At 42.7% G+C, this 21,023-nt stretch overlaps 1 protein-coding gene across 4 annotated transcripts in view; it reads left to right on the top strand.

Moving 5' to 3' along the window:
- Nucleotides 1-312: 312 nt before the first annotated feature.
- The window catches only part of SEC23B (SEC23 homolog B, COPII component), a 37,940-nt gene continuing 17,229 nt past the window's right edge, over nt 313-21,023 (top strand). For 2 of the 4 annotated variants that reach the window (XM_077872024.1, XM_077872025.1), the window contains exons 1-11: nt 772-1,139; nt 2,919-3,142; nt 4,987-5,044; nt 7,795-7,881; nt 9,064-9,300; nt 9,417-9,502; nt 10,682-10,826; nt 11,264-11,422; nt 11,768-11,883; nt 16,017-16,140; nt 17,893-17,973. In XM_077872024.1, coding sequence (XP_077728150.1) covers nt 1,119-1,139; nt 2,919-3,142; nt 4,987-5,044; nt 7,795-7,881; nt 9,064-9,300; nt 9,417-9,502; nt 10,682-10,826; nt 11,264-11,422; nt 11,768-11,883; nt 16,017-16,140; nt 17,893-17,973 — 1,338 coding nt within the window. In that variant the 5' untranslated portion in view covers nt 772-1,118. Of the gene's footprint in view, nt 741-771; nt 1,140-2,918; nt 3,143-4,986; nt 5,045-7,794; nt 7,882-9,063; nt 9,301-9,416; nt 9,503-10,681; nt 10,827-11,263; nt 11,423-11,767; nt 11,884-16,016; nt 16,141-17,892; nt 17,974-21,023 lie in introns of those variants that run through there. The other 2 variants (XM_077872023.1, XM_077872022.1) reach the window with 2 other exon arrangements.

Here is a 21,023-nt window from a genome sequence, read left to right as displayed (position 1 = left end):
AAGTAGTCTCCTAGGGTGCCAGAGTAGGACAGTTCTCAACCATCCACCTTCTCGAGAAGGATGGCAGGGACAGACAGAGTAAACTGCACTAGTGCCAGTCCCTGCAGAGAACGTGAACCCAACACAGCGAGGAGAGGAGGAGACCTGCTAGTAACTCAAGGAAGCATTCCCTGACCAGTTGAAGTCCCAAATCCGGCGCCAGCGACCCGGGTCTCCCGCCGCCCCGCCCCGCCCCGCCCGCGCTGACCCCTCTTCCCGGCAAGCCTCAGCTTCCTCCGCACGGCGCCCCTCCTTTTTCCGGTGCCACACGTCATCATTCTCGCTTCCCTGTAACTAAGGCGATGAGAGGGACTTCCTGCTTACGGGGGCGGTAATCGTGTCGGATCTGGGCGGATCCTTGAGGCCTGCCGGCCCGGCTGCACCTAGGAAGCAGCCCAGCACTGGCGTTTTCTGAAGTGCGAACGTTCAGAGGAACTTGGTTCTGAGGAATTGTGGTTTTGTGGACTAAGGGGCCACTGTCTTGCCCTGTTCCAAGATGGCGGCGCGGCTTCACTGAGAGTCTTGCTTCCGCTCCTCCGCCGCGGAGGCCCTCGTTGATTGGCCAGCGGACGGCGCCGTGGTGTGACGCACAGGGGCGCTGACCAGTGGGCTGAGAGCTGAGCTGGACTTGGCGGTGGGAGCCGGATCCGCGGTCTAATAGCGGTGGGTCCTCGCGCGCGCCGGTGAACGGCTCCTGCCCGGTGAGTGCGAGCGCGGGTGCTAGGGGGCCGAGGGCACCGGCCGGACCTCCATGGGGCCCGAGGGGCTTGCTCCCGGGAGGAAGCCTTCTCGCGGCGGGCAGAGGAGCTGAAGCACCCGGTGGCTCAGGGGTCCGCTGAGCGGACGCGTTCTTCGCCTGGCGGGGCGGCCGGCGGGCGTCTGGGTCGGGAACCGCCCGCGTTGCGGGTGCGGGAGGATCCGACTCTCGTTTTACGGTTGAGCAACCCGAAATGCGGGTGAAATGACTGACTGGTGCTTCGTGGCAGCTGGAACTAGAACCCGGGTCTCCGACTACCTTTCCAGAATTCAACTTTGTTTAAACTTGGCCACTGTGTCCTGAAAAGTTATGCGGTGTTGGGATGAACGGTTCAGTTTTTCGTGTGCGTTTTTTCTTTTTCTTTCGGCAGATACTGCTACAAAATCTGTCAAGTTCTTTCATTTACTCATTCATTTAACTCATCCGTTCAGCTGTTAACCTTTCCAGATAATCTTCTTTGAGAATATGATATGATCGACCGCCCTAGAAAAATACACATTTGCTCTTGCACACAATTCTAGGGGTGTATTGATCCTCTGAAGTCTCCCGTTGGTTTTGTGCCCAGAGTTGAGAATCCATTGTCTAGAAGAGGGGAGGGGAGGAGGCAGTGGGAAACAGAAAGAGCAGCTTTCAGTACGAAGCTGCTTGGGGACCTTGGTTGGAGCCAGTACCTTTTAATAATGAATTGTTTTGAATGGGGAAACAGTTATTTAATGAAGCCTTTAGAGGTACTTGCCGAGAATTGTGATATTAGAACTTGCTCTGATTCCCACCTGAGTTATCCATCCCTTTGCCACTCAGGTAAGCTGCGCAAGTGCCTCCTGCGTAAAGGGTGCTTCTGTTTCCTGCCTTTGCCAGAAATAACAAATACATGCTTTAGAGTTTGAGTTAGAGCAAACATTTGGAATATTTGTGGTCTGAGTTGTGTGTAGTAAACTAATTCTTCCATTTGCTTTTCTAGCCATATAAAATCATTCTTTTAGTCCACGTTATTTACAGTATGGCACTTCTTATAACAACAGGGACAGTTATTCACCACTGCATGAAGTGAGCACTAGAGGCTACTAATAATGCGGTTCTTTAATTTGCCTGTTTTTCCATTTTTCTTGAGGGACTTGTTCCCTTAAACCCTAGTGGCTCAGATGTCTGTTAGCCTTAGCCTAGGTGTTAGGACATAAACAGAATGTGTGAGACATTCGGTAGAGTTGGCATTGTGTAGGTTTGCAAGCTTAGTCTATATGGCTATGTTATTTGTTCTTTAAAAAAAAAAAAAACATTTATTTATTCATGAGAGGCAGAGACACAGGCAGAGGGAGAGGAGAAGCAGACTCCTCACAGGGAGCCCAGTACGGGACTCAGCCCAGGATCACACCTGGAGCCAAAGGCAGACACTCAACTGCTGAGCCACCCAGGCGTCCCTACGTGGTTATTTTATTAACCAGAATTTGTTGAAGTATGAGCATAAGCAGCCATGGTGAGGTGAGAAGTCCTGGTGAAGGACTCACTCAGTATGATAGCAAACAGCATTGTAATTTTGGTGGTCCTAAGTGGAAATACTTTGGCTCAGAACTGGTGGTGCTTCTCATTATGAATTAGATTCACACGTCAACATCCAGTTCTGGTCTCCACTGTTAACAAAGAGAGGAGGGGAAAGGGCACAAAACAAGATCACTTGCGATGTAAAATTTATTATGGTGTTCTAATAAAGCAAGGAAGGAAAGGGGTCAGTGAGGAAGGTAGCTGGATGCTGAAACAGGGTTTGAGACTTATTCTTGGGCAAGGGGAATTGGAATTGGCTTGGTTGATATGTGTGATTTGGCTTGGTTGATATGTATGATCTATGAGAAGGTTTACGTTAGAAATCAACTACTTACAGCTTAAAAATGATCAAATAAGGGTAAACTTCTGTCACCTTTTATTTATTTAAGTGCTAGAGTTGAGAAAGGAATGATTGTCAAAGATAATTGGCTTTTGGGGAAGGGAAGGGAGATGTCATGCTATAGTGACTGGTTCTTCCAGACTAAGTGTTTAAAAAACATTGCATTAGGTGACCATCCTCTTTTTTGACATTTAGTTGAGAATGTCACATAAAATTACAGCTTATCTTCAGTTTCTTTTTTAGACTATGGCAACATATCTGGAGTTCATTCAGCAGAATGAAGAACGAGATGGTGTGCGCTTTAGTTGGAACGTGTGGCCGTCCAGCCGTCTCGAGGCTACAAGAATGGTTGTTCCCCTGGCTTGTCTCCTTACTCCTTTGAAAGAACGTCCAGACCTGCCTCCTGTACAGTATGAACCTGTGCTTTGTAGCCGGCCAACTTGCAAAGCTATTCTCAATCCACTTTGGTATGAGTTCTTTTTAAAACTAGTGAAGGGCAGCCCCGGTGGCTCAGCGGTTTAGTGCCTGCTTTCAGCCCAGGGCATGATCTCGGAGACCCGGGATTGAGACCCACGTCAGGCTCCCTGCATGGAGCCTGATTCTCCCTCTGCCTGTGTCTCTGCCTCTCTCTCTCTCTCTCTGTCTCTCTCTGTCTGTCATGAATAAATAAAATCATAAATAAATAAATAAATAAATAAATAAATAAATAAAAACTAGTAAAAAAAAAGAATACAGCAAATTATGACTTTTGGGCACTGATTCAATTTGAGCAAGTCATCAAATTTGAGATGAGTGAGTGATGAGATTCTTAGTTGGTGAATGCTTATAAAGTCTCCCTGGCCTAATACTCCAGATAAAATTGGGACTTGTGGGAAAAGGTAGAAGTAAAGAGAAAGAATTTAAAATTCACTCTTTTCCTTTTTTTTTTTTTTTTTAATTTCAGTTTGCTTTTGGCTTAACCGTAGATTATATTGATGACTCTTGAAGCATTCCCTTCCACCCCCCAAATTGAAAAGTTTTAGATGTTTTTTTCATACTTACCTAGTATGGTGATGGCGTATGGTAGGAAGTAATAGGCAGAAGAAATCACAACTCTTAATAATTGTTAATTGTAATTTTTTATAACTGAGATAGTGACCTATGATATTTCTCTTAAATATGGGCATTCATTATCTGAAAGAATTTTTTAGACAGATGAAGAGTATCACAAATATTCTTTAAAAGGTAAGATTTGGGGGCATCCCGGGTGGCTCAGTGGTTTAGCGCCGCCTTTGGCCCAGGGTGTGATCCTGGAGACCCGGAATCGAGTTCTGCATTGGGCTTCCTGCATGGAGCCTGCTTCTCCCTCTGCCTGTGTCTCTGCCTCTCTCTCTCTCTCTCTCTCTGTGTCTCTCATGAATAAATAAATAAAATCTTTTAAAAATAAATAAAAAATAAAAGGTAAGATTTTTATATGAGGAAATTTTTTTTTATTGCATTCCCCTTGCTGTTACTTAATGTTCCTATGTGTGAGATGCTGTTGTTCTTCCTTTTGAAGAGATAGCCATTGCTTATTAACTTTCTAAATGTAAAAAGGTGGGGAAAAGCAACTGAAGCATTATCTTTAACCAGTTCTAGGAAGTGTATCAACCCAGAAGCATGCCTCCCAACCTTTTCAAGTGAGCTAGGTGAGGTGAAAGTCAGGCAAGTTTTTCCTGTGCATGAAATGTGTTTTTAGTATTGAAATTTAAGAGTTTCACATATCCGCCTAATAAAGATTTTAGGAAAAAATTGCAGATTATGTTAAGATAAGTTGCCAAAAGGGAATAACCTATAATTTATAAAAAATCATGAAATTTTAAATATTAATCTTTTTTTTCTAAAGATTTTTTTTTTTTTTTTAAAGATTTTTTATTCATTCATTCAGAGAGAGTGAAGAGAGAGGCAGAGACACAGGCAGAGGGAGAAGCAGGCTCCATGCAGGAAGCCCGACGTGGGACTCGATCCCGGGTCTCCAGGATCACACCCCAGGCTGCAGGCGGCGCTAAACTGCTGAGCCACCGGGGCTGCCCTGAAATTTTAAATATTATCAAGAAAATGAGAAAAAATAAAAAAAGATTTACTAATTTCATTGTACGGTAGGGAGGACATTTTTGGTGTACCTAGTAGTCAGAACTCTTAACTGCAGTGGGGATTTTGCATACCTCCATCCATTCATGCACATGCACAGAAATATATTTATGTGATTTACTGAACTTGAGGATTGCATTTGAATGCTTTCTACATTAACAATGAAAATGGTACTTAGCTGTAATATTTATTTTTCTCACAGTCAGGTTGATTATCGAGCAAAACTTTGGGCCTGTAATTTCTGTTTCCAAAGAAATCAGGTATGTGAATTTTTTAAAAAAGTTTTTCTGTGTTTCATTTTAGTGGAACAATTCTAAAAAAAATTAAGTGAGGTTGAATTTATGTCTGCTGTGGTAGTCTTCAATTTCTGCTGAACTCAAGGTGATAGCTTTTGTTAAGCATCATTGAACGTGGAACATTTGTGATTTCTCTGTTGAACAGCAACTCAGTTTCGTTATGTGGGTTTTTATCATTTAGTGTGGAGGGACATAGAAATCACTTTTTTTATGTGCTCTTTAGTAGTGAGTATGTTACCGTAAGATAACAGATAACGTTGTCTGTATTTCATTTGACTTTAGTTTATTCTAATTGGATAGTGTACATTACTAAATTTTCATTTTTTGATCTTTGTAATTTTTAGGGTTCAGGTACCAGTGTTAAGCCTCTTTTGATTTAAAAATTTTGAAACTAATCTAGAAGAGCTCAAAAATGATGAGAGAAACCTCTGGTTAAAATAAACTATGCCTATGATTCTAAAACTGGATTGTGTTGATCTTTGTACAACTTTGCACGTTTACTAAAAATCATTGAATTATATATTTAAAAGAGTGAATTTTTATGGTATATGAGATATATCTCAGTAAAGTTAGAGAAAAATTAGTTGTTCCCAACATAGTATACAATGCTCTAGTAATCTTAAGATATTAATAAGATGCATTTATTTATTCTTATATTTGATTATAATTAACAGTTTCATTCTCAGATACATCACACAGTAAGCCCAGTGATGAGTAGACCAATCAATGTACTAAGTATAGGCCTGGAAATTAGAAGCACATACCATTCAAAATTTACCTCCATGGGATCCCTGGGTGGCGCAGCGGTTTAGCGCCTGCCTTTGGCCCAGGGCGCGATCCTGGAGACCCGGGATCGAATCCCACGTCGGGCTCCCGGTGCATGGAGCCTGCTTCTCCCTCTGCCTATGTCTCTGCCTCTCTCTCTCTCTCTCTCTCTCTCTCTCTGTGACTATCATAAATAAATAAAAATTAAAAAACAAACAAACAAACAAAATTTACCTCCACAAGAGATTCAGAAGTATATGCAAATTTTAAAGACTTAGCCATGCCCTACTACATTCAGAATCGAGGTCTGTGTTTATATAATTTTTAAGATTTTAATTTTAAGGGGCACCTGAGTGGCTCAGTTGGTTAAGCATCTGCCATTGGCTCAGGTCATGATCTCAGGGTCCTGGGATCGAGCCCTACATTGGGCTCCCTGCTTAGCAGGGAGTCTATTTCTCCCTCTCCCTCTGGTACTCCCTATTCTTGTGCTCTCTCTTTCCCTTTATTGCTCTGTCAAATAAATAAATAAAATCTTTAAAAAAATTTAATTTTGGGATCCCTGGGTGGCGCAGCGGTTTGGCGCCTGCCTTTGGCCCAGGGCGCGATCCTGGAGACCCGGGATCGAATCCCACATTGGGCTCCCGGTGCTTGGAGCCTGCTTCTCCCTCTGCCTGTGTCTCTGCCTCTCTCTCTCTCTCTCTCTCTCTCTGTGACTATCATAAAGAAAAAAAAAAAAAAAACTGTTTAAAAAAATTTTAATTTTAATTTTAAATAATCTACACCCAGTGTGGAGCTTGGATTTACAACCCAGAGATCAAATGTCCCACACTTTCTGTACCTAGCCAGCCAGGTGCCCCATAGTGTTAATTTATTGTGAAAATTCTAAGGCATCAAAAAACAATGTCAGCAGAGTAAAAAGGCAGTGTACAGAATAGGCAAAGATATTTGCAAATTATAAATTTAATGAGAGACTAGTATCAGGTCATTTAGGGGAGAAGATAAGGGAGAGATGTTTACAGGTTCAGAGTTTCAGTTTTGCAAAATGAAAAGAATTCTGGAGATGAATGGTGGTGGTGGTTGTACAACATGAATATTTAAGACCACTGAACTGTACACTGAACAAAGATTAATATAGTAAAATGTATATGTATTTTACCACAATAAAAAAAATTAGGGAAAAATCTACAATCTGTGAATGTCAAATGTTTGCAGAAAGTTTTAAAGACAAAGGGCTTGTGATAATAAGTTGAGCAGGCACCCCTTTTCCTGTTCCTTATATTTTCTGTACTTGCTAGTTTTTCTACAATGTACATGCATTATTTATTGATAACAGCTAAAATAATAAACCCAAATAAACACGTTAGATTTCCACATAAACTATTGTTGAGACAGCCAAAATCCGAGCCCTTAATTTGCAGGGCGACACTGAGGAAATGGTTTATAACAATGCATTTTTTAATCATCTAGAAGTTACTACATACCCTAAAACTGCATTTTAAAAAGTTACAATGGGATATAAATATAAGGCTGGGTTATTGAGTTAAATTTTGATATTTTAGGGGTGCCTGGGTGGCTCAGTTGGTTAAGCATCTGCTTTTGGCTCAGGTCATGATCCCAGAGTCTGGGGTTGAGCCCCACATCAGGCTTCCTGCTCAGCAGGGAGCTCCTTCTCCTCTTTCTCTGCTGTCCCTCCGTTTGTGCTCTAGGCTCTCTCTGTCAAATAAATAAAATCTTAAAAAAATTTTTTTGATATCTGATATATATGTATATTTAAACGTAGGCTCTGATTTAGTGGGATGAGAACTGAAGAACTGAGTCTGCATGATATATATTTTACACTTTCAGAATTAAAATGTGGTTGTTACCTATTTTTATGAATGGAGAATAAAAGGTATAGCATAAATATATTTCAGCCCTAGTAAAAGATTGCTTTGTTTTCCTCCCTTCAGTTTCCTCCTGCTTACACAGGCATATCCGAGGTGAATCAGCCTGCTGAATTAATGCCCCAGTTTTCTACAATTGAGTATGTGTTACAGGTAACTTCTTTGTCATGCGTTTAATGAGCTGTGTTAAACATTGACTTTCTCCTGAAATAATTCATCTTTTCTATCCCTTACCCTTCTGGGCAGTTTAAAGCTGTGAGGGCAGCAGGATCCTGAACACATGATCATGGTGTGTGTGCATGTACTGGGATTACTTGCAGTCTTGATAGAAGACTAGTGATTGAGTTCAGCACCTGTTCCCCTCAGCCTTCTCCAGCTTTGTGATGGTATTGCATCTTGTAGTCAAGGTCAAAAACCTTAGTTTCATTCTTGACTTCTCTTTCTCATGCATTCCGTCTCTAATCCATGAGGAAATCCCATTGGGTCTATATTCAGGATCTATCCACAGTCCAACCACTTCTTTCCTCCCACTGCTTTTGTCTTGGGTCAGCCACTGCCTCTCACTTAGATTACTGGCAGTCTCTTAACCCTTCTCCATGATTTAATCCGTTCCCACCTATATTTTATTCTTAACCCAGAAGCCAGAGTAATTCTTAAAAAACATGTCATGTTACTTTGTGTTCAGAAACCTCCAGTGGTGAAAATGGCTCTCTTTCACCCAGAGTAAGATATAGTTGTCAAAGCTCTGTGTGGACCAGCCCTGTGTTACCACTTGGACCTCAACTTGTATTAATATTCTCACTCAGCCAAATAGGCCTCATGACTTTCCTTGAACTTTCAGGAATGCTCCTGCCTGTGGGCCGCCTCTAGCTCTTCCTTAGGCTGTATTGCTCCCTCCCTCTCCTCAGGGTTTTTGCTGTCATGTTACTTTCTTAATGAGGCTGTCCTGACCTCCTAAGTAATATCAGAACCTGCCCCCTATGTTTAGTCCTACATCCCTTACCCTCTCCATTCCAGAAAGTCAGCTGCTTGAGGCAGGCAGGGATCTTTGTTCTTTGGCTCACTGATGTATCCCAGGACCTGGAACAGTTTCTGGCACATGGAAGGCATTCAGAAATGTAGAATGAATTGTTGGAGAGAAATAGTTTTTACATTTAGTTTGTTTTAGTGTAACCTGTCATGTAATGAGATGTGAGTAGAAGTTAGTTAGATGTCCTTTTTCCCTGACAGTAAATGTAGATATAGACTTGTTATTGACATACCTGATTTGCTCTAAAAAGAGCTGGTTTTGTCTGCCTGTGTACTAATCATCATATCCTGTTTCTTTGCACAAAGCGAGGTGCTCAGTCCCCTCTGATATTCCTCTATGTGGTTGACACGTGCCTAGAAGAAGATGACCTTCAAGCACTCAAAGAATCCCTGCAAATGTCCCTGAGTCTCCTTCCTCCAGATGCCCTGGTGGGTTTGATCACATTTGGGAGGATGGTGCAGGTTCATGAACTCAGTTGTGAAGGAATCTCCAAAAGTTATGTCTTCCGAGGGACAAAGGATTTAACTGCAAAACAAATACAGGTTTGTGCCTTGTTCGTACACAAGCAGGAAGAGGGAGAATGCTTAAACATTAATTAGTCATTCACTCTAGTGGTATGGGACATGAGGCCTTTTTTTTTTTTTTTTTTTTTTTTAAGGATATGCTGGGCCTCACCAAGCCTGCCGTGCCCATGCAGCAAGCGAGACCTGGTCCACCACAGGAGCACCCTTTTGTTTCAAGCAGGTGAGCTACTAACAGAATGTTGCACACATAGTAGTATGCAGGGCAATCCACTGGAGTGGAGTGAAGAAAGAAAAACATTACAACTTTTATTTTTATTTATTTCCTTATTTTTAAAGAAAAAAAATAAATGATTAAGTGCAACAATATTTAATGTTTAATGATGTATATAACATCATTATATGTTTGAAAGTCATAGCTAAATTGTGTATGTACACATACATGTGTATATGCATTTGTGTCGGTAGATTTGCTCAGAATGTTTTTCCAGTTAGTGTCATATCATCACAGATGTTTTGAGATCACTGTCTTCCAGTCTTCCTGTCCTCTTACATGCGGCTCTTGTCCTTTCTAAGTCTTAAGTAAAACTAGGAAAACTCAAAAGGCTTCTGTGGGATGTCCTCCAGCAAACCTGAGACCAGGCACTTCCTTCCCTCAGCCCTTTGAGTGCCTGAGACTGCCTGGGGCTGGGTTAATAGCAAACATGATAAAATGCATTGCCTGACATGCTGGGGACAGCCACTTACTGTGGTAAGAAACCAGTGCTTTTCTCTAGTTACTCCTAAGGCTCAAGAGAAACACTTGAGAATCATTTTAAAGTGGATCTTTAGAATGGTGAAAGTGGGGGCACCTGGGTGGCGCAGTTGGTTTATTGCCTGATTCTATTTCAGCTCAGGTCATGATCTCAGGTTTGTGAGATTTAGCTCCAAGTTGCCCCCCAATCCCCACCCCACCTCCCCCTGCACTCAGCAGAGTCTCTTGGAGATTTCCCCACTCCTCCATCCTGGTTCCCCCACTCTCCCTGCTTGTGCATGCACTCTCCTTCTCTCTCCTCCTAGATTAAATAAATCTTAAAAAAAAAAAAATACAATGAAGGTGGTCCACATATAGGAACTTTACATGGATTGAATTCAAGTTAGACCTGTCTTTAGGATTTCTTGGCTGATTAAAATTTAATTAAACTGATTTGTTCTTATTAAAATTCTTTTTTTCCCCCATGCTATGTATATAAATTGCTATATATTAAGCTTTGAATTATATTCTTGAATAAAATTGCTTTGAAGAGAAAAAGGTGCAAATCTTTACTACTCTAATTTTCTTGAAGAACTCTGTGTCACCTAGGATTAAAGACCAGAGTGCTTTATTAAACCAGGATTGATGTGTCCATTGAAAATCATACAGATTTCTGCAGCCTGTTCACAAGATTGACATGAACCTCACTGATCTCCTTGGGGAGCTGCAGAGGGACCCATGGCCTGTGACTCAGGGGAAGAGACCTTTGCGATCCACTGGTGTTGCTTTGTCCATTGCTGTTGGCCTGTTGGAGGTAACTCAGAATTTACCAGGGCGCCTCAGACTGTGCAAACTTGTTCTCACAAGTTGTATTTACTAGTCTTGTTTGAAAATTAGTTGTGACCTAAATCACTCAACTGCATTAATTTATCGGAAATCACTTTGGTCATTATTATTATCTGCAATGAAGGAGCCCCATGCTGTTTTGAAAATGCCAGAAGTTTTCATGAGAAACACAAGGCCATTAGGGCAATGGCAAGTACTCAAAGTGAATTAATAAAAGTGTACAAAGCCCTCAGGTTGGAAGATAGAGGGCTGCTTCCCTGCACTGTCATCTGTGTTACTTTGCACTATCATCAGTATTCAGCATAGCTGAAGAGAAATGTTTGTGTGTTTTTTTTTTTTTAAGGAAGTAGAAGCATACTTGGGATGGGCTATATGTTTCTAAAATGTTGCTATTTACTGTTGTAGGGCACTTTTCCAAACACGGGAGCCAGGATTATGTTGTTTACTGGGGGGCCCCCCACCCAAGGGCCTGGCATGGTGGTTGGAGATGAATTAAAGGTTCCTATTCGTTCCTGGCATGATATTGAGAAAGATAATGCACGTTTCATGAAAAAGGCAACCAAGGTAGGTGCTCTTGGACACAGGCTGTAATTCTGGTAACCCAGTGCTGAGTTTAGGCTGCTCTGGAGTGACAACTACTTTGCTGAGGTCATGCTTTGTGGTCAGCAAGTTGCTCTTGCCCAGAAGACCTTCCAGATCTTGGCTGATATTAAGTTGATGCCCCAGCTCTAAGTCAGTAGGGTGGGTGGTCTTAAAACTGCTAGAAGTGTTCTGAGATTGAAAACTATGTATTTATTTAATTTAAAGGAAACGGCCTCCATATTCTTATGTTTGGTTATATCCCTTTGGTATAGTAAGGCATACCTAATGAATAATGTTTCCTAAAAGTAATTTTTCTCTCTTCCACAGCATTATGAGATGCTTGCTAACCGAACTGCTACAAATGGTCACTGCATTGATATTTACGCTTGTGCTCTTGATCAGACTGGACTTCTGGAAATGAAGTGTTGTGCAAATCTTACTGGGTATGTTTAGAGCAAACAGCTGGGAAAATGGAGCCTTAAAATGGTAATTTTAAGGAAAGAGAAGTGAGTGATGGAACCATAGGAATGTGCAAGGCTGACTTAGATAAGCTTTCAGAAGGTTGCAGGCTGTGGTGTCTGTGGCAGGGAGGGTGTATGGGAGGGCCTCTTGGAGAAAGAAGCAATAATTAGCTGGAGGTTGTAAGGTTCAGTATGAATGAATCCTATCAGAGTAACTTCATTTCTTCCTTAGAGTTGTTCTAGAATCTATAACAGGGCAAGAAAGTAAGCAAGCATGGGGCACCTGGGTGGCTCAGTTGGTTAAGTGTCTTCGGCTCAAGTTATGATGCCAGGGTCCTGGGATTGATTCCTGCTTCTCCCTCTGCCCCTTCCCCCTGCTCATCTGTGCATGTGCGTGTTCTCACACTCTCCCTGTCTCTCATGAATAAATAAATAAATAAAATCTTAAAAAAAAAAAAAAAAAAAAGTAGGGCAGCCCGGCTAGCTCAGTGGTTTAGTGCCGCCTTTGGCCCAGGGTGTGATCCTGGAGACCCGGGATCGAGTCCCACATCGGGCTCCCTGCGTGGAGTCTGATTCTCCTTCTGCCTGTATCTCTGCCTGTCTCTCTGTCTCTCATGAATAAATAAATAAAATATTTAAAGAAAAAAAAAGTAGGTAAGCATAGAGTACTTCAGCAAGCCACTTCCTTGCAAGAAGGGGAAGGAGTCCAGTCTGAATGCCAGCGCATTAGGAGACCCTTCGACCTGACTTAGTAACCGTATGTCATGACCAGCATGGAGCACATGTTCAGCCTAGAGGGTGCATGGCAGGACATGCTTAGCACCTAAGTCTGTATCACGCAGACAGGCCACAGCGGAGAGCTGTAGTTCCCCAAGTATGATAGGGCCTCACCAGCAACCTTCAGGGTCCCCTGGGGACTGAATAGCAGTGTACCTCCTTGGGTGTCACTCCAGCTTGCTGAGTCAGATTCTGGAGATGCAGCCCAACAGTCATCTTTCATACGCTGTCCAGGGGATTCTGGTGCATGTGAGTATGGGAACTGCTGGTGTGCACTACTGGTCTGAAGCAGGCTGTACACCAGCATCTTCCAGGGAGCTTTATTATTTTTTTGTAAGGCTCCATGCTCCATGTGGAGCTCTCCTGGGGAGCTTTATTTATTTATTTATTTTTTTAATATTTTATTTTTTATTTATTCATGACAGAGAGTGAGGGGGGTGGAGAGAGAGAGAGAGAGAGAGAGAGAAAAGCAGGCTCCGTGCAAGGAGCCCGACGCAGGACTCGATCCCTGGTCTCCAGGATCACACCCCAGGCTGAAGGCAGCGCTAAACCGCTGGGCTACCAGGACTGCCCCTGGGGAGCTTAAAAAGCTACTTTTTTTTTTTTTTTTTAATTTTTATTTATTTATGATAGTCACACAGAGAGAGGCAGAGACACAGGCAGAGGGAGAAGCAGGCTCCATGCACCCGGAGCCCGATGTGGGATTCGATCCTGGGTCTCCAGGGTTGTGCCCTGGGCCAAAGGCAGGCAGCCAAACCGCTGCGCCACCCAGGGATCCCAAAAAGCTACTTTTGTTTTGAGTCTTGTCCCTCAGAGACTCTAATGGCAGTTAGGATGAGGTGTGACCCAGCATCAGCATTTGTTAACCTCCCCTGGGTGTTTCTAACATGAAGTGGAGTTTGAGAACCACTGGGTGGACCCTTAGTGATCTGAGTGTGGTTGAACACAGGCAGCATCAGCCTCCTGTGAGAGCTTGTATATTCCTGGGGAATGTAGCATCTCGAGCGAGCTTCCCTTAGACCTTTTGTCTCAAAATCTGCATTTGAATAAGATCCTAGGTGATATGCACAGAGCAGTTTGAGAAGTACTGGCATAGAGCTGTGGGGTGTTTCTGAGATTCTGCATTTCTAACAATCTCCCAGGTGACACTGCTGGTCCTCATGAGTAAAGAAGGGACATACAGAAGGCAGAACTCAAGTCACCCGAAGCAGTCCCAGAGAGCAGCAAATGTGTTAGGTGATCAAATGACACTGACATAGCTATACCAGTGAGCCACATTTGATAAGATGAATTCCTACCACAAGCTTTTGTCGTAGAGCATCCACGGAAAAGCTTCGCTATATTTGTGAACATCTTCAAGTTTATATACCAGAGTTCATCTCTCACCCTCTCTCTCTCTCTCCCCCTTTCTCTCCTGCCATCATTTCCATCAGAATCTCAGTGGGGTCTTTGACTCCTGAATGACTTGGTATTTTGGTCACATAACTCGTTGCACAAATATGGTATTGGGGAAATCTGTCAGCAGTGATATTAAAAAAACAGTCGCAGAGGTTTTAGTTGTGGTTCAGTGTGAACTAGCTGTTTGGGAAGACTTTCCAGCAAAGGTAAGGTGATCATAAGCTGTTACAGGAATTAATTATCTTCAGAGAAGATTATAGTTTTGGTTTTCTTGGTGCCAGGCACGCCCAGATTAGATTGTCTTCCATTCTGAGTATTTCGGTTTCAAAAGGTTGTATAGAGGAACTGGGGATGTTCAAAGGCAAGTGGTAAGTGTGGTGAAGGGGACTTGAAACTGTCATAAGGAGAATGATTGAAGGATCTAGAAAAGATACCACTGAAGACACATAGGGTGTGAGATCTGTATTCAATAATCAAAGGCCTCTTCTATGAAGAGGGCATCAGATTTGTTGGTTGTATATGTCACCAAAGGGGAAAACTAGAACCAGTGATAGGAGTTGCTGGGAAATAGAATTTCACCCAGTATGAAGAAAGACCTTATTAAGCCTCTGCACTATCCATGCCTGGAATGGACTGCCTGTGGAGGGCGTGCGCTCTGATGCTGCAGGAGTTCAAATGTGGTCTATGTGATAACGTGGCAGGTGTGTTGTAGAGAGTTGGTGTGAGTCAGGATTAGGTTTGTGAGTGCAACAGGTTGGCAGCCAGGGCTGGGATATTGATTTCATCATCACTCAGCATCATTGGGGCTGAGGCCCTTCCTATGTGGCTCTTCCACCTTTATGTGCTGCCTGCAGTCCAGGATGGTAACTGGGCTCTCACTATATTTGAGCAGCAGGAGGGAAAGACCTGCACCTTCCCATGAGAATGCCCCCTACAAATCACAAAGGATGTTTCCAACGAAGCTGAGTTACATGGCCACATGCAAGGCAGGCTGGGAAATGTAGGGTTTTTTTTCCAGGGAACCATCGGTCCCATGACTAAGGAAGGAGAGAAGGGTGGACATTTAGGGCCAAAGAGCCCTCTCTGTCCCTGGAGGGGTCAGGCATTCTGAGATACCTGAACCAGATGAATTTGTGTTCTGCCCAGTTCTGAAATCCTGTTTGATAAGAATTGGATACATAGCTGGCATCATGCTGTGTTTATCTGCCCAAATATGTGAACTGAAATTTTGAACAGTATTTTCCTCTAACTCCAAAAAGGCTAGAATATAATAATTCACGTACAGCCGAAGACTCAGTGTTTTGAGGCAGTGAATTAACTTGAGAAGGATTTCCGGCAGGCTTGGGTATTTCCCCTACCAGAGGAGAATGAGGTGAGCTGGACTCGTTTTCTCAGTAGATAACCTGTTAAGCCTGTGGGTTTATCAGTGAAGGGTTTTTTTGTTTACTCTTTCTTTTGAAATAATTCAGATTCACAAGAAATTACAAAAATAGTACAGAGAGGCCTGCCCATACTATTCTACCTGGCAGCTCCCAGCGGTAGCATCTTACAGAACTGTAGTGCAGTGTCCCAACCAGGAACTGACATTGGTATGATAAAAAGAACTGTATTATAGTCCCTACTTGGATTTCACCAGTTTGTGTCGGTGCTCATTTTTTTTAACGTGTGGGTATCCATAGTATGAGACTGTACCACCTATAGATGTGTGTAACCATCACTGTGGTGAAGATTTAGAACTGTTCTAGAGAGTCCTGTCTTTGATATTTTGAAAACAGTGTCTCTTCTAAGTACAAATTGAACTTGCCATCTCCCATTTGAGTTAGTAGCACCTTCATGGATGTGGTTTTTTTTCCTTCTTTCAGTTACTATTGTGAACACCAAGGAAGCATCTGAATGGCATTCATTCATCCTAAACATTCACTTTCTTCTTTTCTTTCTAGAGGCCACATGGTGATGGGAGACTCTTTCAACACTTCTCTCTTCAAACAGACGTTCCAAAGAATTTTTAGTAAAGATTTCAATGGAGATTTCCGCATGGCATTTGGTGCTACATTGGAAGTGAAGGTATGATGGCTTTCTAACTCTTGAACGGAGGATTAGTGTTCTTGGTAGTCAGATTTGTAGAAGCCTAATTTGCTGGACACAGGCATCTAACGGTAAATTAAAAGGTTCCCAGCAAAATAGTTGAACAAGGTATATTGATTCTGTCCCTTTGCTTCTTGAAGATGACCTGTATATTAATTAACGTTCCAAAGTGCTGTCTGATTCCCCTGCAGGCTCTGCTCTAGGACAGCCCATCTAAGAAGGGTGGGGCCTGAGCACAGAGGCAACCACATGGTGTTGAGTGCCCCTCCACCCTGCCTTGCCCACATGGGTCACCGCATTCACAGAACTGTGTTGATATTTAGTAGCACTTGCCTGCAGGCCAGCCAGAGAACAGGAAAATAATGCAGCACTATGAGCGTGATCTTGTTTTTTTCTTGAGAAAACATTAGAAGGAGCTGTTACATGATAGGATTAGCATTACTGCTTTGAGAATTGGAGATAATCATTAAATCTTTTATTTTTTTATTATTTTTTTAAAAGATTTATTTATTTATTTATTCATGATAGACACAGAGATTGAGAGAGAGGTAGAGACACAGGAGGAGGGAGAAGCGGGCTCCATGCCAGGAGCCCGACGCGGGACTCGATCCCGGGACTCCAGGATCGCGCCCTGGGCCAAAGGCAGGTGCCAAACCGCTGAGCCACCCAGGGATCCCCTCATTAAATCATTTAGATTAAACAGTCTTCTCGAATGTTTGAATTATTATTTTTTTAAGTTGAACAGACTTTACTCTAACGAATTGAGCTTTTATTTATTTATTTATTTTTAAGATTTTATTTCTTTAGAGAGGCAGAGACACAGGCAGAGGGAGAAGCAGGCTCCATGCAGGGAGCCTGATGTGGGACTTGATCCCAGGACTCCAGGATTACGTCCTGGGCAGGCGCTAAACCGCTGACCCACCCAGGGATCCCCACGAATTGAGCTTTTAAAGTTGAAGTATATTGGCCTTGTCTTTATGTTGGAGTTTATGAATTAAGTAATTTTAAAGTAACATAAAACAGTATATTCACTGATGAGAAATTATAAGTAATTATTTATGGGATTGGGAAAAATGTAGTGTTTTTTTTTTTTAAGATTTTATTTATTTTATTCATAGACACAGAGAGAGAGAGGCAGAGAGGCAGAGACACAGGCAGAGGGAGAAGCAGGCTCCATGCAGGGAGCCCGATGTGGGAATTGATCCCGGGTCTCCAGGATCACACCCCAGGCTGCAGGCGGTGCCAAACCGCTGTGCCACCGGGGCTGCCCCCAAAAATGTAGTATTGTTAGAATTATTTTCTATGGGTATAATCATTTCAAAGTCGGGGGACTACCTGGCTGGCTCAGTCAGAAGAGCATGAGACTCTTAATCTCGGGGTTGTGAATTTGAGCTCCATGTTGGGTATAGGGATTACTTAAGTAAATAAACTTAGAAAAAAAAAAAGTAAAGCAAATCCTTTGTTTAAAAAAAATTTCAAAGGTGGGAGAGTTGAAAATGCTGCATCATATTTGGAACAAAGTTAATGCAGTTTAAAAGGAGAATTTTATTAAAGTTTGCATCAGATCATAGTGGGCATGGAAAAGCTTGTAAGAGCATGATCCACGTAGGATTTCTTATTGGTGGAATGATAATGGTGCCCTATTTTTCCTGGAAGTTTTAGCTATGTCTTTTGTGGGAGTGCAGTTCTGCATGAATTTTAACTTTATATTCTTGTGTATTTCCCTTTTAGACTTCTCGGGAACTGAAAGTTGCAGGAGCCATTGGTCCTTGTGTGTCTCTGAATGTGAAAGGACCATGTGTGTCAGAAAACGTAAGGAAAGCTCCATCATCCTCATCTCCTATGCCTCAGGATTTAACCCATTAGAAACGTCAGAGCAGGGTAGCCTTAGATCCTGTCACTTGTCGGGATGTGTCTTTGATGAGGGGAGAAGGGTCAGCTCTTGATGATGACCACAGCTCTGAGATGTGGTGTTATACCTGTCTGTCCATCCATCTATCTAGAGGGTCAGAGAGAGGGTCAGAGGAGCCAAGTATCTTGCTGTCTAGGCAAGACAGAGCTGATAACAGAGGAGCTAGAGCCCAGGTTCCCCTAACCCCACTGTCCTTGTGTGTCTACCAGTGAGCCACACACCTGTTCTTTTTAACCATCTAGGCATTCAGCAAGATCCTTCAGGAATAAACCTCTGTGCTTGTTGCCCTTAGGGACAAACCTTTGTCTCACTTCTCAGAGACCATTTTGAATTGGTTGGGCATGAATGACACTGTTGTGTATACAGATAGCTGTGTTCTTTGGGTAAGAAATTTTCAGAATATGTGAACTCAGTTAAGTTACACTACACTGGTGGTGAGGTGGTTTTGCTGGTGGCTCACTTCTTCTGCTTGTATTTTAGCTGCCAGGAGAACAAACCATTGGGTCCAATGAGGCCTGTCCAGGGTGGTTCTGGGCTGGGATTGTCCCAATCCCATCCTTCCCTTGTTCTCTTCAGCGAGATGGTGGTGTGTAGAGCCAGACATGGATACAAGGGCACAGATCTGCCTGTGCCAATCTTGTGGCCCGGACAACATACTTAATGCTCTGGGATTCAACTGAGTCTTTATCTGGAAAGTGGGGATAGTAATAGTACCTCACTTGACGAGCGCTGTTGGAAGAGCTAAAGGAGTAAGTTCAGGTAGAATGCTCAGAAGAGCCCCTGGCACAGTGAAAGCTCATGCCAGATTTCATTTTTCACATCCTCACTTTGTCTTCATTAGCAGTGAACATTGACTTAGTGACTACTTTGGTTAACCTTTTGTTGAAGTTGCCAGATGCAAAGTGATTTGATCAAGAGAATATTCCTGTAATCCCTTGGGTTAGGCGGGTAGCTGCCCAAAGCCTGTCTAAGGAGTCCCTCATTTCCCCAGTGTACTTGGGGACTTGTACCCCCAATTCCCGGCAGGGTGTCAGAAGGTTCTAAAATATGTTCCATAGACTTAAAATCTGCCTAAGAAGATGATTTTTATGAATCAGTATGAGCTGATTAGCTGTTCTAGTGTCCGGTAGGGATCAGCCATGAGATTTCGGGATGGGAATTGGAGGATGCAAAGAGGGGGAAATAAATTCAACATACAGAGAAGCTTAAAGAAGAGTGTGAGGAGTCCTGCACACGTACCATTTAGAGTCAGCACTTGTTAACATATAGTTATACTTGTCCTCTTTCTTTGCATTATTTGCTCTATCTAGCTGGTCATTATCTCTCTGCCATGTTCACTTTATCATGCTTCCCAGAACCTTGAAACAACATGCTGTAGACGTCATGACACTTAATCTTTCAGTGTGCATCTTCTAAAATTAAGGATGTTCTCCTACCACGACATTATAGCAAACCCAAGAAAACAATAATTTGCTAATACCATCCATGTCTAGTCATATTTTCCTAATTTCTCCCCAAATGCCCTTCAGAGTGGTTTTTTCCACCCTCTAACCAGTATTGCATCTAGCATAATATAGCCTTAGACTTTTTTTTTTTTTTTTTTAAGATTTTATTTATTTATTCATGACAGACAGAGACAGAGGAAGAAGCAAACTCCATGCAGGAAGCCCAATGTGGGACTCAATCCCGGAACTCTGGGATCACACCCTGAGCCAAAGGGAGACGGTCAACCCCTGAGCCACCCAGGTGTCTCTATCCTTAGTCTTTTAAAATTTGGAACCGTCTTCCTGTTCCTCAGGGGTTTTTGCTTGTTTTATTTGATGACATTGATTTGTTGAATAGATCTTGCCAAGCAAGCACTGGTGTCTTCTGCAATAAAGTATTGCATATTCTTGCTGTATGCGATTATTTCCTTGTAGTGGTGGTGAACTGGTTTCTATCCTTCCTATATTTTCTGTAAGGTGGAAGTTAGATTAGCAATTAGATTCAGGTTAGACCTTTTTATCTACCACAGTTCCTGAGTGGTCTTACACTTCATGTGTGTTTCTTCAAGAGGCACTTCTGTCCAGTCACGTGTTAGTGGCACTGAGTTAGACAGTGTGAAGATGATGACTGCCCCATGTCTTACTGTCACAAGGGCACATTTCCTTTTTTGCCATTAGCAAGAAGTCCGTTGAACGAGGGGCACCTGAGTGGCTCAGCGGTTGAGCCTTTGGCTCAGGGCCTGATCCCGAGGTCCCTGGATCAAGTCCCACTTTGGGCTTCCTGCAGGGAGCCTGCTTCTCCCTCTGTCTGTGTCTCTGCCTTTCTCTCTGTATCTTATGAATAAATAAATAAAATCTTAAAAAAAAAATCTGTTGAACGAGATTGTGGCAAAATAGGAATACTCTGTGTGCCAACCACCTTTCCACCTGATGGTTTTAGCATCCATTGATTATTCTTACCTGATTCATTGTTTCTTTTTTTTTTATTATTTTTTTTAATTTTTATTTATTTATGATAGTCACACAGAGAGAGAGAGAGGCAGAGACACAGGCAGAGGGAGAAGCAGGCTCCATGCACTGGGAGCCCGACATGGGATTCGATCCCGGGTCTCCAGGATCGCGCCCTGGGCCAAAGGCAGGCGCTAAACCGCTGCGCCACCCAGGGATCCCTGAATCATTGTTTCATCGGAGGTTATAAAATGGCAATTTCCTGATCTCATCTTTGTATTTACTCTGGTAAAAGCAGAGTAAATGCTTACATAAGGAATTTGTCTGGTAGGGAGAAAATGTATTTTTGGGGCTCTGGAAGGTTTCTGGCCCACTGAGGTGTTTGTGCTGATAGAAGAGTGAAAATTTTCTTTTTTCTTTTTCCTCTACTCCTCTTGATTTCTTTCTTTCTTTCTTTTTTTCTGGAGTTTGCTTGAGATTCTCTCTCTCCCTCTGCCCTTCCCTTCACTTGCTGGCTC

Source organism: Canis aureus, chromosome 26, assembly GCF_053574225.1.
Source record: "Canis aureus isolate CA01 chromosome 26, VMU_Caureus_v.1.0, whole genome shotgun sequence".
Classification (NCBI taxonomy): Eukaryota; Metazoa; Chordata; class Mammalia; order Carnivora; family Canidae; genus Canis; species Canis aureus.
This window is presented reverse-complemented; position numbering and strand designations above follow the sequence as displayed.